This window comes from Zalophus californianus, chromosome 2, assembly GCF_009762305.2.
Source record: "Zalophus californianus isolate mZalCal1 chromosome 2, mZalCal1.pri.v2, whole genome shotgun sequence".
Classification (NCBI taxonomy): Eukaryota; Metazoa; Chordata; class Mammalia; order Carnivora; family Otariidae; genus Zalophus; species Zalophus californianus.
This window is the reverse complement of record NC_045596.1, coordinates 186,867,088-186,882,096: the sequence shown is the minus strand read 5'-3', so window position 1 is coordinate 186,882,096 and position 15,009 is coordinate 186,867,088. Positions and strand designations below refer to the sequence as shown.

General features: G+C 35.9%; 1 protein-coding gene across 9 annotated transcripts in view; it reads left to right on the top strand.

The window, feature by feature from the left end:
• Positions 1-28: 28 nt before the first annotated feature.
• The window catches only part of C2H4orf47 (chromosome 2 C4orf47 homolog), a 31,383-nt gene continuing 16,402 nt past the window's right edge, over positions 29-15,009 (top strand). For 4 of the 9 annotated variants that reach the window (XR_004819807.1, XR_004819806.1, XM_035725483.1 and 1 more), the window contains exons 1-7: positions 29-172; positions 2,385-2,566; positions 4,084-4,303; positions 5,377-5,514; positions 5,619-5,694; positions 8,671-8,850; positions 14,538-14,707. Coding sequence is in view for 7 of the 9 variants with exons in the window: in XM_035725483.1 (XP_035581376.1) it covers positions 2,467-2,566; positions 4,084-4,303; positions 5,377-5,514; positions 5,619-5,694; positions 8,671-8,850; positions 14,538-14,707 (884 nt within the window). In the remaining 2 variants the exon portion in view is untranslated. Of the gene's footprint in view, positions 173-766; positions 793-1,654; positions 2,017-2,384; positions 2,567-4,083; positions 4,304-5,376; positions 5,515-5,618; positions 5,695-8,670; positions 8,851-14,537; positions 14,708-15,009 lie in introns of those variants that run through there. The other 5 variants (XM_035725478.1, XM_035725480.1, XM_027597397.2 and 2 more) reach the window with 5 other exon arrangements.

The following is a 15,009-nucleotide window of genomic DNA, read 5'->3' as shown; positions in this document are numbered from 1 at the left end:
AGTCAGTGTCGGCAGTGGGCGGAGCGTGCGGAGGGGCTTCGCAGCGAGGCCTCGCGCGGGAAGCGCTTGCGCGAGGTGGCTCGCAGCACCTGTCGCTCCTGCCGCTGAGTTAACCCGGACCCGACCTCAGACGACCTGGTCTCGGCTGTCGGACCGGGTGTCCTTCTGAGAGGTGACTTGGTCCTCGGGGCCGCAGGGTGTTGGCCTTTAGATACCTACCTACTCCGAGCCTGTTTCCTTGATGGGAAATCTTTTTCCCGTCGCCTCAGCCGGACGTTTTCCGCCCCTTCTTCACCGCCCCCTCCCTTCCGCGCTTTAAGCATGAGGGACCTTACCAAATTCTCTTGTGTTACACTGACTTACGTACTCGCCTGCTTAGACTGTAAGCTCCCCGGGGCCAGGATCCATGCCCTTTGCAATGTTTGCCTAGCTTCTGTCAGCGAGCTTTACCCAGAGGAGGGGTTTGCAAAGTGTTTGTTAAATGAATGAACGATTCTGTAAATGTCGCTCAAGAAGAGTTAAATAGTGGAAAATTTCAAGGCGGGAGCTTCTTTCCTGTCCTTCTCCCCTCCGTGGCTCGCTTTGTTTGTTTGTGTGCCGGGCGCTGCGCAGGCCCTGGAAATGCGGCGGGAGGGAAGACTCAAAACGCAGCCCGGTTCCTGCCTTCGTGGAGCCCACAGTTTAATGGGGAAGAGAGCTGTTAATTAAAGGATTCCCACGCGTTGTATGTGAACTGATAACCCATTAGATAAACCATGGCGAGGGCCTGGAAAAAGTAGTACATGGTATGAGGTAATTAAAGAAGTGATCCCTGCGCCACACGATCCGAAGCGTCAGTGTTAACTGGGGGAGCTAAAGGAGACAGCACGGGGAAGTACTCGCCTGAAGTGAAAACAGCGCGTGCCACGGTCCTGTGGCTGGAGCGAGTCTCTTCTGAGAACTGAAAGAAGACAAATGGAGCCCAGGGGCCGGGGAGTGGGGTTCCCCTGGTGACAAGTGTGGGTGATAGCGGACCTCGTGAGCCATTTAAGGCGTCTGAGCCCCTGTAACATCACAGGAGGCTCTTGTGGTTGGGCAGTGGGATGGAGCTTTGAAACAGGCCGCAAATGGAAGTAGCACATCCCAGCTGACGACGTGTGCTTTTAAAACAGACCTGATCAGAGGAAGAGCTGGAATGGGGGGAAATGGAAGCGTATCTTCTTACGCTTTAGTTTAAAGGAGTCTTCACTTGCGCCTTTGATATTACCCGTTAGCAAGGTTGATGCTCACATGAGCCACAGTTCCAAAGAGGCAAGTGTGTTTAGTGTCACTGAAATTCAAGGCAAAGGTTTCTTACCTTGGATTATAAATTGGGAAGCATAAGCCAGCGTTTGTTTTATTCAGGAATGTATGCCCAGTGCCTAGATCTAGTTGGTACTTGAAAAATATTATTGGGGCGCCTGGGTGGCTCAGTCCGTTAAGTGACCCACTCTTGATCTCAGCTCAGGTCTTGATCCCAGGGTGGTGCGTTCAAGCGCCTCCCCCCCCCCCCCACGCTTGGGGCTCCACGCTGGGTGTGAAGCCTATTTAAAAATGTATGTATTTTTTTTTTAAATATATATATAATGATGAAATCGAGGCAAATATTCCTTAGCTCTTTTGTCTTCCTTTCCAGAACATGTCTAATTAAAAAAAAATCTAAATACTTGAATGTGATATTTCAAAAGAAAATTCACAATTGCAGTTTAGCCTTTAACAAGTACTCTTAATTCATTGTGCATTATCATTTGTTTTGTTGTTCTTAGTTTTTATCTTGCCTGGACTATTGTCCTTTCCCATCCAACCCCTTTGTGAACTAATTTCGCCAGTGACACATTTCTTGTTTTCATTTAAACTTGAGAAAACTCAAGAGCATAGGATAACACATAATAACTCTATGTGTTGTGCATTGTGAAAAACTGTTGTAATTTCCCACATGAGAGACAACGCAGTGTGTTTAAATCATTCGATCTAAACTGAAAGTGCCCCCCACCTTATGTAAGTATGATTTTTAAATCTACTTTGAACTTCTCAAAAGAAAGGTGCTGTTTACACAGTATTTATACTATACTATACAGTAATAATTTGATCATTTACAACAGATGAATGGTAATGAGACAGATGCTGTCATACACATGTCTGTGGAATTTGTGGATACTTCACCCAGAGAATCCAGGGGAGGGTTCATGGTGATAATTTTGAATGCTGTTACTCCCCTTCAGCCCCACAAAGTAGATTATTTCCCCACATAGTTTGGGACCATTGTTTTATAATGAATGCTAATTCTCAGACTGAAAGTCATTTGGACTGAAATTTAGTAATTGCCATTTTCTTAAAATTTTTTTTCCTGTATTTTTCAATGTAAGGTAGGATTTTGCTATAAAAGAAATAGCCATAAAGAACACTTTGAAGTTGTCAATATAGAGAATACCACCACAAGAAGCAACCATGCCTGTGGAAGGAGGGAAAACTGATATGGAGAGGATTGGCCTCTTTAGTGAGATGGAATATGTTACTGTTGGTGATAAATATGTGTCATCATTTAATCGTAAGTATATCTGGTTTTCTTTACAGCCTAATAGTGGATATTTTATATATGAAATTTTGGATTTAATGTTTAGGTTAAGTGGTATATTTTAATGCTCTATATTTTAGAGGATTAAGTTTAAAGTTGAATAAACTTAAGAAATTTCGATAGAATTGAGACAACTTAATTTTATAAAAGCTGGAAGCTCTTTTCACTGGGATACCCTTCCTTTGTATATTCTCATCATAGGTAATTTTACTTCTTTCCAAAGGTGCATGGCAGTTTTCTCTCAGAATATTTTGTTTTTAGCTTATGGTTTCTCAGATGGGACACTGTGTTATGCAAGCAGCATTTACATTTGCATCCCAAAGGGCCATCCATGATTACTTTCCTGAAAAGTAAAATGCTAAGTGAATAGCTGAGGGATTTGTAGAAGAGTCATAAATAGTAAAGAGCTAAAGTAAATAAACAGTTTAAATGTCTCAGTTAAACTTTTGGCTATTCAATGACTCCTTTGTTACAAAAAGAATACACTGACATGAAACATTTCCAAGATATACTGTTAAATAAAAAAAATCAAGGTACAGAATTGTTTATTATATATTATGCTAAGCATCAAAGATGGAAAAGGATGTATATGAAAATATTCATTGGGACATGTTTAAACATTCTCTGGAAAACAAAATATCATGATTTCCTGTGGGAGAGGAACTGGATGTACGAGTGTGGGAGGAAAATTTATTGTAAAAACATGTTACTGAATTTGGAACCCTGTGAATATATTACCTTTCCAAAATTTAAGTTAAAAAAATCAGTAATACAAATTCACATTTAAATAACTGGTTGATTTAAGGATTGTTTGCACTTCAAAAAAATTTTCACATTGCTGAAGGACTTCTCAAATTGAGCTCTCCTAGATCTAAATTATAAAAGAAGCTCTAAATACTTATAAAAACAGCCTTCTAAAAAAATTACTGAGCTACTAGTATTTCATTGTTTAAATATATCACGTTTATTTATCTGTTCTCTTGTTGATGGACATTTGAGTAGTTACTTGTTTTTGAATATTACAAATGAAACTGCTGTGAAAATTCTTGTTCACGCCTTTTAGTGAGTATAGACACTCATGTGTGTTGAGTATATATCCAAGAGGGGAATTGCCTCAGTTTGAGTATGGAACACCCTTCCCTTCAACCTCACACACACACCCACACACGTACTTGCTGATAATCTCACACAGTGTTTTCTAGTATATAGATGGGGAAGCATTGGATTAAATGCTTTTCAGGGTCCCTTCCAGCTCTAAAATTCAGAGTCTATAACCAGGACCTAATTATTAAAATGATTTAATGGCAACCTCTTAGGTCTTATAGTCAATATAATCTGCAACACAGAGCTTTCAGTGAACATTTTGAGACAGCATTTTAGAGCTCAAAACTCACTGGCCCCAATCCCACAGTTTGAAACTTTTCTTAGTTATTTTTCATGTTCTTTAATTATTAGCTCAAAGTTATGATATTCCTAATTTATTTTTAAAGGACCCTTTAATGAGGCTGCAAGCAAAAATAAACAGATGCTACCTGGGGGATCCAAAGAAATGTCAAATCTCCAGGCAGGTTATTTTGATCCCCATTTTGTAAGGATATTTGAAGGTGAAGGCTATGTAAGTCTGAATCAAGTGAGGAGACGGCATATGATGGAAGAAGCCAAAAAAAATCTAGGCAAAGCCTTCCTCCCTAGTAGTGGAGATAAAAAGCCGTAAGTGTTTGGGGGAAAAGTCATAAATACATCTCCTGCCCATTTCTCTCCTCTAGCCCAAATTGAGTCTTTCTCTGGAGGACTTAAGTATGATTCATTTTTTAAAATATGATTTTTAGGATGAACTTGTCTTATTTGGAGACAGTTATATTGGGTAATATAAGTTAACAGGGAGTTTTGATTAAGTAGATCCTCATCTCATTAAATTTTTGATTATGTCATTGCTCTCTATTTATGTAATAAAAGCTAACGAAATAATGCAAATACATTTGTTTGAAAACCTTGAAAAAACTGCCTTGGGTCATCTGTGCCCTTTACTCTTTTTTCTGCTTTGTAAAAACTTAAAAAAAGTATACATAAAAATTATTAAATTAGGAGAAGCCTTCTTTTGATAAAGAAGGTAATTTATCAAGACATGTTATTTAAAAATCATTGTGAAGATACATGCATGGAGTTTAACATTATTTTAGCTGTGACAGTTGTAAGTCTGAAGGTTCATTTATTTTTTCTTACCTTTAAACCACTAAACAAAATCATATAGTCTGTTACATTATATAGCTGAGCTTTATGATACGACGTTAATGCAGTTTTTTCAAGGTTTTCAAACAAATGTATTTGCATATATTTATTACATAAATAGAGAGCAATGACATAAAACAAAACTCTGTAATGCTGACTCTGTAGAATTTATGATGGATGAGGATTGGTTGAAGGCCAATTTTGTTCTTAATTGTGCTGTTTTTTTTTGAGGTTAGTAAAACTGCAATCTTCTGAATTAATGGAAACTATTATCACTGCCTAGGGATTATGAAATTTTGTTTATGTGGAACATTTAAAATAAGCATAAAAAATTAAAAACATCTCATCTGAAAATTTGTGACTTTGGAAAATGGGGGAAATTAGATTAAGAACTAAAAAAATTGGTTGCTTTTTTCTTACTAAAGTTAGGCAAGTCAATTCCATTGCATGTATTTCTTTCCTTTTTCAGTCATTTTTTATAAATTGTGATCAAATATGTATAACACAAAATTTGCTGTATTATTTTGCCTCCTTTTTTAAAAACTGTATTTAAGATGTGGTTTAGGAAGCTACTATGGAACATTAGGTGGTCCCGTGCCATTCTTCAGTGCACAGTCAAAACCCAGAGAAAAATATGAGGCACCTGGAAAGAATTTATATACAAACCCAGGAAAGAAAGGAACTGGATATGGGTAAGATATTTTTCATACTTTCATATCACTTATTTTAAACTTAAAAAAATAAAATTTAAAATTTCTGAATCCTGAAATCACCATTACTTAATTTCCTTCCTTAGCTATGCAAATATTACCATAGGTAAACAGTTTTCACACTCTGCTGATTTCTACGATGCACCCAAACTAAATTATAAGGTAAAATAATCTATTTTAACTTTCTTCAATCTTTCTTTTAGTTGACCTAGAGAATTCATTTGTGATCTGATTATGGATTGTTTTATTTTATCAGTATTTGTATTACTAGGGCAATGGTAAACTGATGTTAATGAATTGTGATAATTTCACCTTTTTGATATTGGATTTCCATATCTTGCTGTAGATCTTCTCACCTCTTCCCAGGGTGAGCTTTTCTCTCCTGCTATGGTTTACCACATGCACCTTATATCTCTCTCAAATGGCTATGAGGCTTCTGTTAACTTGGCCTGATCAGCTATGTCCTATTTTAAGTAGAAGAGTCATGTCCTAAGCCTTAGCTATATTCCCACCACACCCTAATATCTTGTGGCTAAGACAGTAGTGGTAGTACCTTTGGCCTAATCAAGCCATTATGATCAACGAATGGAATGCAGGAGTGATAGGGAGAAAGGAGAAGGTGGAAGGTACAGAATGGATGAATACCTACAGAAAAGAGAGTGGTAGGAGGAGAGGAAAGTACTCTATTAAATGACAGATATAAAAGCTAAATGTTACTGGTATATCCTCTACACTCATTTTATATAATATTTGACTTTGAATGAAACGTAGTCACTTATATAGACAAAGCCTACATGGGAATGAGTAGAGGAAACCTTATAAATTTTGGAGCTGTATCAACATAATTTAACAATTTCAATATAACTTAAAGGAAACTGGCAAAATGAAAATGGACATTAAGCAATAGAACTTAAGTGGCAAGCATTTTATTAGTTTCAGGCATGCAGTCTTCAACAATTTTGCCGTGGTGACTTTAAGCAGCAGCGGGGCCACGAGATAGAAGGATAGTAGCCATTTTTGCAAAGGGGTGTGTCCAAACTCAGGAAAAGTTTTCTATTAAATTGGGCAGAAACCTTGGTCATTTAATAAGCATCTTTGTTTCTATGTATGGATTATTACAAAATTATGTATAAGCCACTTTTCATCTGTAGGAATAGTATTAATAACACATAACATATAACTACACACAAGACAGTTTTATCGGTGACTCAGTAATTAGTCTTTTTTTAAAAAAAGATTTTATTTATGTATTTGAGAGAGAAAGAGAGAGCATGAGCAGGGGAGTGGGGAAAGGGATAAGTAGACTCCCCACTGAGCAGGGAGCCTGACAGGCCCCTGGGATCATGACCTGAGCTGAAGGCAGACACCTCACCAACTGAGCCCTCCAGGGGCCCCAGTAATTAGTCTTTTATCCTAAACTTTATGTGCATAAAATACTTTTCTCTCCTAATAGTAAAGTTCTGTTCTTATTTTCAAAACTTATTATTTATAAGTCAAATTTTATATATTTTTTTAGAATTTTAAAGACATTACTCCGCTGCATTCTTGCTTGATTGTTTTTGACAAGAAATCTGCTGTCATGCTGATTTCTGTTCTTCTATATGTACTTACTGTCCTTTTTTCTCTAGCTACTTTTAAGATTTTCTGTGTTACTCATTTAAGCAATTTGATTATGATGTGCTTTGGTGGTGTTTTCATCTTGCTTCTTGTTCTTGGGGTTTATTGAGCTTCTTGGATCTGTGGGTTTATAGTTTTCATCAAAGTTGGAATATTTTCAGCTATTATTTATTTCTTCAGTTAATTTTTCTGTTCTATCTTTCTCCTCTCCTTCAGGACTCCTATTACATATGCATTAGATCTCTTGAAATTGTCCCACAGTTTATCAGTGCTCTGTTTGCTTTTTTTTTTAGTTCTCTTTTTTCCTTCTCTGTATTTCATTTTGAATTGTTTCCTTTTCTAGGTCCTTAAGGTCACTAATCTGTTCTTCTGCAAGGTCCAATATGCTATTAATGCCATCCTTTGTATTTCTAATCTCACACATTGTGCTTTTGCTCTCCAGAAGTTCTACTTGAGTGTTTTTTTTTTTTAATATCTTGTATGTCTCTATGCAGGTTTATGAGCATATAAAGTACAGTTTAATTATTGTTTCTATTTCCTTCTCTGCTAATTCTGACATCTGTGTTAGTTCTTGGTTGATTTTGAATTACTGATTTTTCTTCTTGGTAGAGGTCATATTTTCCTACTTTGTATTATTAGTGATTTTTGATTGGATGTCAGGCACTGTGACATTTACTTTGTTGAGTGGTGTATATTTTTTTGTATTATAAAAATTCTTGGGCTTTGTTGTGGGGTGCAGTGAAATGACTTGGAAATAGTTTGATTTTTTTTCAGGTCTCACTTTTAAGATTTGTTAAGTGGGACAGGAGCAATGCTCAATCTAGGGCTAATTATCCCTGCTACTGAGGTCACCCCTTTCTGTGTGCTCTACCCAGTGCCCTGGGAGTCATGTTTTCCAGTATAGCTGATGGAATTGGAACTCTTGCCAGCCCTGTGGTAAGAGTCAGACACTGTTACTTCTAGTCTTTTTAGGCCATTCTTTTTTTGGCTTTGAGTAGCTTACTCACATATATGCGCTGATTTGTACTCAACTGAATACTCTAGGGCAGGGGTTGGCAAAACAAACACAATATTCTAGTAAAAGATGACCATACTCTAGCAAAAGGTAATCTTTAAAGCATTGCTTTATGGTAGCCTGTATCAGCATCACCTGGGGTGACTGATAAAACTACAGATTTTGGGGCCATCTAGCAAACCAAGAGGATTAGAAATCTCTGAGAGAAGAGCTTGTAATATGTATTTCAAATAAATTATCAAGGGATTCCTATGAAAACTAAAATTTGAGACACACTGCCCCAAAGGATAAATGGAATGGTTAAATTATCCTTACCACTGTGGTGTGGAAGAGGAGATCTCTTTTGTATCATAGAAACAAAATAACAACTGAATGTTTTAGAGAAGTGAACCTAGTGGTATATATTTTAAAAATCTACATGGTTGTGTTAAAATATAAAAGAAAATTTAACTGTTACTTCTAATTTGAATAATTTATGTTATGTAATTTCAAACTCTGATTTACAGAAGGAGAATGAAGAACACCATCGTTTAGTTAAAGGAACACCTTTCAAGTTAAACCTTTACCCAAGGGAATATTTTGATATCAATCCTTATTCGTTTGAGAAGTCTTTACCACCAATTAAAAAAACAGAGAAGAAAGAATTACTTGCACACCCCTTTAAGCCCTCTTCTCCTGGTAAAAAGGTAAGTTAAAACTTTTAGAATTAAAAATTATTACACATTATAAAGAATTGTTTTTTTTCTGTCACATCATTTTATTAGCCATGTAAATAATAAACCTCTGTTTATTATTCACATTCTTATCATGCACAGTAAGAATTGTGAAATTTATTTTAACAAAATTACGAAATGTCACAGAGCCTGGCTAGTGTAGGGAATAATGGAGCTCTTGAAATGAAATAACTACTAATCACTTTAAGTGTATTTGAGTTTACAATGGATTTTCTCAGTGCCTCTCTAGATCTTAGGCATAGTTATTCACAGAACCATGAAAAGCCAGACCATCTTTTAGTTTTTGAAATGGTGATTAAAATGAACCCTCTCCTACTCTGCTGAGGTTTACAAGTGTGAATAAAAGTAAAAATGCTTCTTATTGTTTATAAACCTTAGTTCATACTTTCAGTCTTTTGTGCATTGCCTATTCATTTTCCCTGCAGATTTTCTATTAGGATATTTGTGTTTTTCATATTGATTTGTAAGATCTTTTAATATATTAATGATATTCTTTTGTCATTTGTGTTGAAAATAATTTTTTTAGTCTGTTGAATCTTTGACTTTAGTTATGGTATTTTGTGCTATCCAGAAATTTAATAAATTTGTAGTCAAATTTATCAATTCTTTATGCTGAGTTTTATGTCATTCTCAGAATGACTTTCTTTACCACCACTATTATAAAAATATACATTCTTGATTTCTTCTATTAGTCTTACACTTTTGCATTTAAATCTTCATTTGAAATGTATTTTGACATGAGCAAGGTGAGGATTCAGGTTTTATCTTTCTCAAAATCCAGGGTTTTTTTTCCCTCAGAGATTTTATTTATTTGAGAGAGAGGAGAGAGAGAGAGAGAGCGCGCTCGAGCGCATGTGCACAAGCTGAGGGAGGGGCAGAGGGGCAAGGAGGAGCTCAGCTCCATCCCAGGACCCTGGGATCACGACCTGAGCTGAAGGCAGACGCTTAGCCGACTGAGCCACCCAGGAGCCCCTCAAAATCCAGTTTTTAAGGTAGGATGAAACTTTGAGGGAAGATGTGCTCTATATCTTGATTGCAATCATGGTTTCAACGGTATATACAGCTCTCAAAAGTCATAGAATTGTAAACTTTAAGTTGGTGCAGTTTATTGTACGTGAATTAGACTTCAAGAAAATTGGTTTTTTAAAAAGCCAATTGTTCCTAATGTCACTGATAGAATTATTTTTAATACCACTGCTTTGAAATTGAATTGTCAAATCAAAACTCCCATTTTTTTCCGTTCAATTTCCATTTTATTTGATGTTTATTTCTACCTATACCAAGCTACTTTTAATTACTATGACATTTTAATTTGGGATGGTCTAATTTCTTGTTACTCTTTAAAAAAAGTACATTGGCTATTTGCCCATATTTATTCTGTAGAACTTTGAAATTATTTTCTAAAGCTCTGGGGAGAAAGATATTTGGTATTTTGCTAAAAAGTTAAATCTTCAGATTTTTGGATGTATTAGCCTATTTATGATTTGAATCTTCTGATCTAGAAATAAACTACTTATAAAAACTTTTAGTTACCTTGTAGGATTCTATATTTTACTTCACACAGGTTTATATATCTTGTATTTTATTTCTATTTATTTTAAGGCTCTGGTCAACAGTTTTTTCCCCCATCATATATTCTCTTATATAATTTGTCTTTATAAAAACATTTGATAATTGGCCATTTCATTAAGTTTTCTTATGTTCTAATGGGTATTATCTTGATTCTCTTTAGATTTTCAGATATATGATTACATTCTCTGCAAATAATTTTGCTCCCTCCTTTCCAGTATTTATAGCTCTGAAGTCATGTTCTTGTGCAGTAGCTTAGGTTAGCAACAGTGGCCATCTTTTGCCTTAATCTCGAATTTACTGAATTACTTGAATTTACTCTAGTGTTTCATATTTATAGATGCCAAAAATAGGGATAAATCAGGAATGTGTGTAGAATTATATTGAATGTTTTGGTGTAATCTACTTAGACTATATATTTTTTTCTCTCTTTGAGTTGTTATAAGGTGAATAATAATAATAGATTTCTTGGGATGAATCCCACTTGGCCATGTTGTATTAATCTTTAAGTGTACTAGTTTACCTTATTTGTTAATTTTTAAAGTATTTTTTGCATCAATAATTTTAAGTGTAACTGGTCTGTACGTTTTTTTTGTATGCTTTGTTTTATTTTGTTATAAGTAGATGTTAGCATAGATTCAAAAGGATCTATGTGTCCTCAATCTGGAAAACTTGAAATATTACAATTATGTCTTTTAATTTTCATTTATATTTGGCTTAGATACTGTAAGATAAAGAATGCCTACTTAAATGAGTTATTATAATTCTATAGAATTTTCTTGGTGACTACATATAATGTAAAGATTAAAATTGTGGCAAATCAGCTTAAAAAGTCAAAGCAATTATTTGTTTTGTGTACAGGTCAAAAAATAATTTTGATTGACTTCTCTTAATAGACTATAAGAACAGTATAAAGTAGATCACGTTTTCTTCTCACTTTCTGTTTCTCTGTGCTATTCCTGATTTTTAAAAATTTTTATTTTTAGTATCTTTAGTATCTTTAGTATCTTTTTTAGTATGTTAACCAAATATCATTGACTGATACTTAATAAACTCATGTTATGTCAGCCTCCCAGTTGGACAGATCTTACCTTTGGCCTTTTCTCTGAGCATCCTCTGGTTTTGAGCCCCAACTCCTTTCTGTATCAAAATATATTTGACCTAAGTCTTATTCCCTCAGTAATAGGTTCATCCCTTAACTAGATGATAGCTTGATCTGGTAAACTCTTACTAAAATATTAATACGTGACAAGAGTTTGGAATATTACTTTCTTATAAACATTTGCATTTTAATAGAGAACTTTTGGAAATTACAGTGTCTTGCCCCATAAAATTGGCAGCAGGGAGACTGCTGGTATTTGAACAGTACAGGCATACTTAGTTTTATTGGGCTTTGCTTTATTGTGCTTAACAGATACTGTGTTTTTTTACAAATTGAAGATTTATGGCAATCCTGTTTTGAGCAAGTCTGTTGGTGCCATTTTTCCAACAGTATTTGCTCACTTTGTGTCTCTGTGTCACATTTTAATACTTCTTGCAATATTTCAAACTTCTTTATTATTATTATTATATTTGTTATGGTGATCTGTGATCAGTGTGATCTTTGCTGTTACTATTTTAATTGTTTGAGGGGTGACATGAACACCACCCATGTAAGACGGCAAACTTAATTGATCAATGTCATGTGTTCTGACTGCTCCATGGACCGGCCATTCCCCCTTGGGCCTCCCTCTTTCCTGAGAAACAGCAGTATTGAGATTAGGCCAGTTAATAACCCTACAATAGCCTCTAAGTGTTCATGTGAAAGGAGGAGTTGCATGTGTCACTTTATTGTTATTTTTTTTTTAGAGAGAGGGAGAAAGAGACAGAGATGGGGAGAGGAGGGACGGAGGGAGAGGGAGAGAGAGAATCTCAAGCAGACTCCCTGCTGAGTGTAGAACCCTACAGCGGCTCAATCTCACGACCCTGAGATTATGACCTGAGCCAAAATCAAGAGTCAGAAGCTTAACGGACCGAGCCACCCAGGTGCCCCACATGTCTCAATTTAAATCAGATGCTAGAAATGATTAAGCTCTGTGAGGAGGGCATGTCAAAAACAGAGATAGGCTGAAAGCTAAGGCATCTTGAGCCAAACAGTTACTCAGGTTGTGAATGCAAAGGAAAAGTTCTTGAAGGAAATTAAAAGTGCTACTCCAGTGAACACATAAATGATAAGAAAGCAAAATAGGCTTCTTGCTGATAGAGAAAGTTTTAGTGGTTAGATCAAGCCTGCCACAACATTTCCTTATGCCCAAGCAAGGCCCTAACTCTCTTCTATGAAGGCTGAGAGAAGTAAAGAAGCTGAAGAAGAGTTGGAAGCTAGCTGAAGTTGGTCCGTGAGGTTTAAGGAAGGAAGCCATCTCCATAACATAAAAGTGTAAGGTAAAGCAACAAGTGCTGATACAGAAGCTGCAGCAAGTTACAGCTAAGAAGACCTAGCTAAGAGAATCCATGACGGTGGCTACACTAAACGACAGGTTTTTAATGTAGATGAAACAGCCCTTTATTGGAAGAAGATACCATCTAGGACTTTAATAGCTAGGGAGGAGAGATCACTGCCTGGCTTCAAAGCTACAAAGGACAGTCTGGCTCTCTTGTTAGGGGCCAATGCAGCTGGTGACTTTAAGTTGAAGCCACTGCTCATTTACCATAACCGAACTTGTAGGGCCCTTAAGAATTATGATAAATCAACTCTGTCTGTGTTCTGTAAAGGGAAAACAAAGCCTAGATGAAAGCACATCTGTTTATGACATGGTTTACTGAATATTTTAAACTCACTGTTGAGACCTACTGCTCAGAAAAAAAAAAGATTCCTTTCAAAATATTGCTGTTTATTGACAATGCATCTGGTCACCCAAGAGCTCTGATGGTGATGTAAAATGAGATTAATGTTGTTTTCATGCCTGATAACACATCTGTTCAGCAGCCCATGGACCATGGAATAATTTCAACTTTCAAGTCTTATTGTTTAAGAAATACATATCATAAGGCTATAGCTGCGGTAGATGGTGACTCCTCTGATGGATCTGGGCAAAGCCACTTCAAAACCTTCTGGAAAGGATTCACTATTCTAGATGCTATTAAGAATATCTGTGATTCATGGGAAGAGGTCAGAATATCAGCATGAACAGTTTGGAAGTTGATTCCAACCCTCATGGGTGACTTTGAGGGGTTCACACTTCAGTGGAGGAAGTAACTGCAGATGTGGTGGAAACAGCAAGAAAACGAATTCGGAGCCTGAAGATGGGACTGACCTGCTACAATCTCATGATAAAAGTTTAAGGGATGAGTGGTCACTTCTTATGTCGGAGCAAAGAAAGGGGTTTCTTGAGATGGAATCTACTCCTGATGAAGATGCTGTGAAGATTGTTGAAATGACAATGAAGGATTTAGAATATTACATAAACTTAGTTGATAAAGCAGCAGCAGAGTTTGAGAGGATCAACTCCAATTTGAAAGAAGTTCTACGGTGGGTAAAACATTGTCAAACAGCATTGCATGCCACAGGGAAATCATTCATGAGAGGAAGAGTCAAGCAATATGGCAAACTTCATTGTCTTATTTTAAGAAATTGCCACAGCCACACTAACTTTCATCAGTCACCACCTGGTCAGTAAGCATCCATTAACATCAAGGCAAGAACTTCCCATCAGCAAAAAGAGTATGATTAACTGAAAGCTCAAATGATGTTTAGTATTTTTTTTTTTAGCAGTAAAGCATTTTTAAATGAAGGTATGTACATTGTTTTCTTAGACACAATGCTATTACACAGTTAATAGACTACAACATAGTGTAAATATAACTTTTATATGTACTGGGAAACCAAAAAAATCATTTAACTTGTGATATTCACTTTATTGCAATTGTCTTGAACCCACAATATCTCTGAGGTATGTCTGTATAGACAACTTTCTTTAAATGTAAAATCAACTCTATAGACAATACACAAATATGTATGAACTTCTTCACAATCTAATTTTGTTAGAAGCCTTTTAAAAAACTACATTAAATTGTCTCATTTTTATTTGTAGGCTGGTGGAATGAAGGCAGGAACATTTGACCCTTACCCTTCACATTCTGCTGACCCTTATGTGGTTAAATTGGGAAACCAGATTTCCAGCAAAGGTGCTAAGATTTTCCACCCACCAAGTGGACCAAAGAGCAGACCAATTGAAAGTATAATGACCTTAAATGTCAAAAGGTAGTAGGAATATGTTACCTTAGCCTGTAAACTAAGAAAAATTGTTTTTGACTTTTTGATCCCTTCAAAATAATATCTCCTATTTATACATACTTTAAACAATGACAAATCTGGATATCTTTGAAAATCCCAGCTCCTTTTATATAGAAGCTCTTCCTTGTAGAAGTTCTTTCTCATGTTCTGAAATTTCTAATTGAAAAAGCTTAATTTATCTGTACAGACTATTCTGTTCATAATTTTTAAAGCAAATCTGTAGTATCTTATTATGAGTTGTTTGAGACTGTTTAGATACTTATATTTCA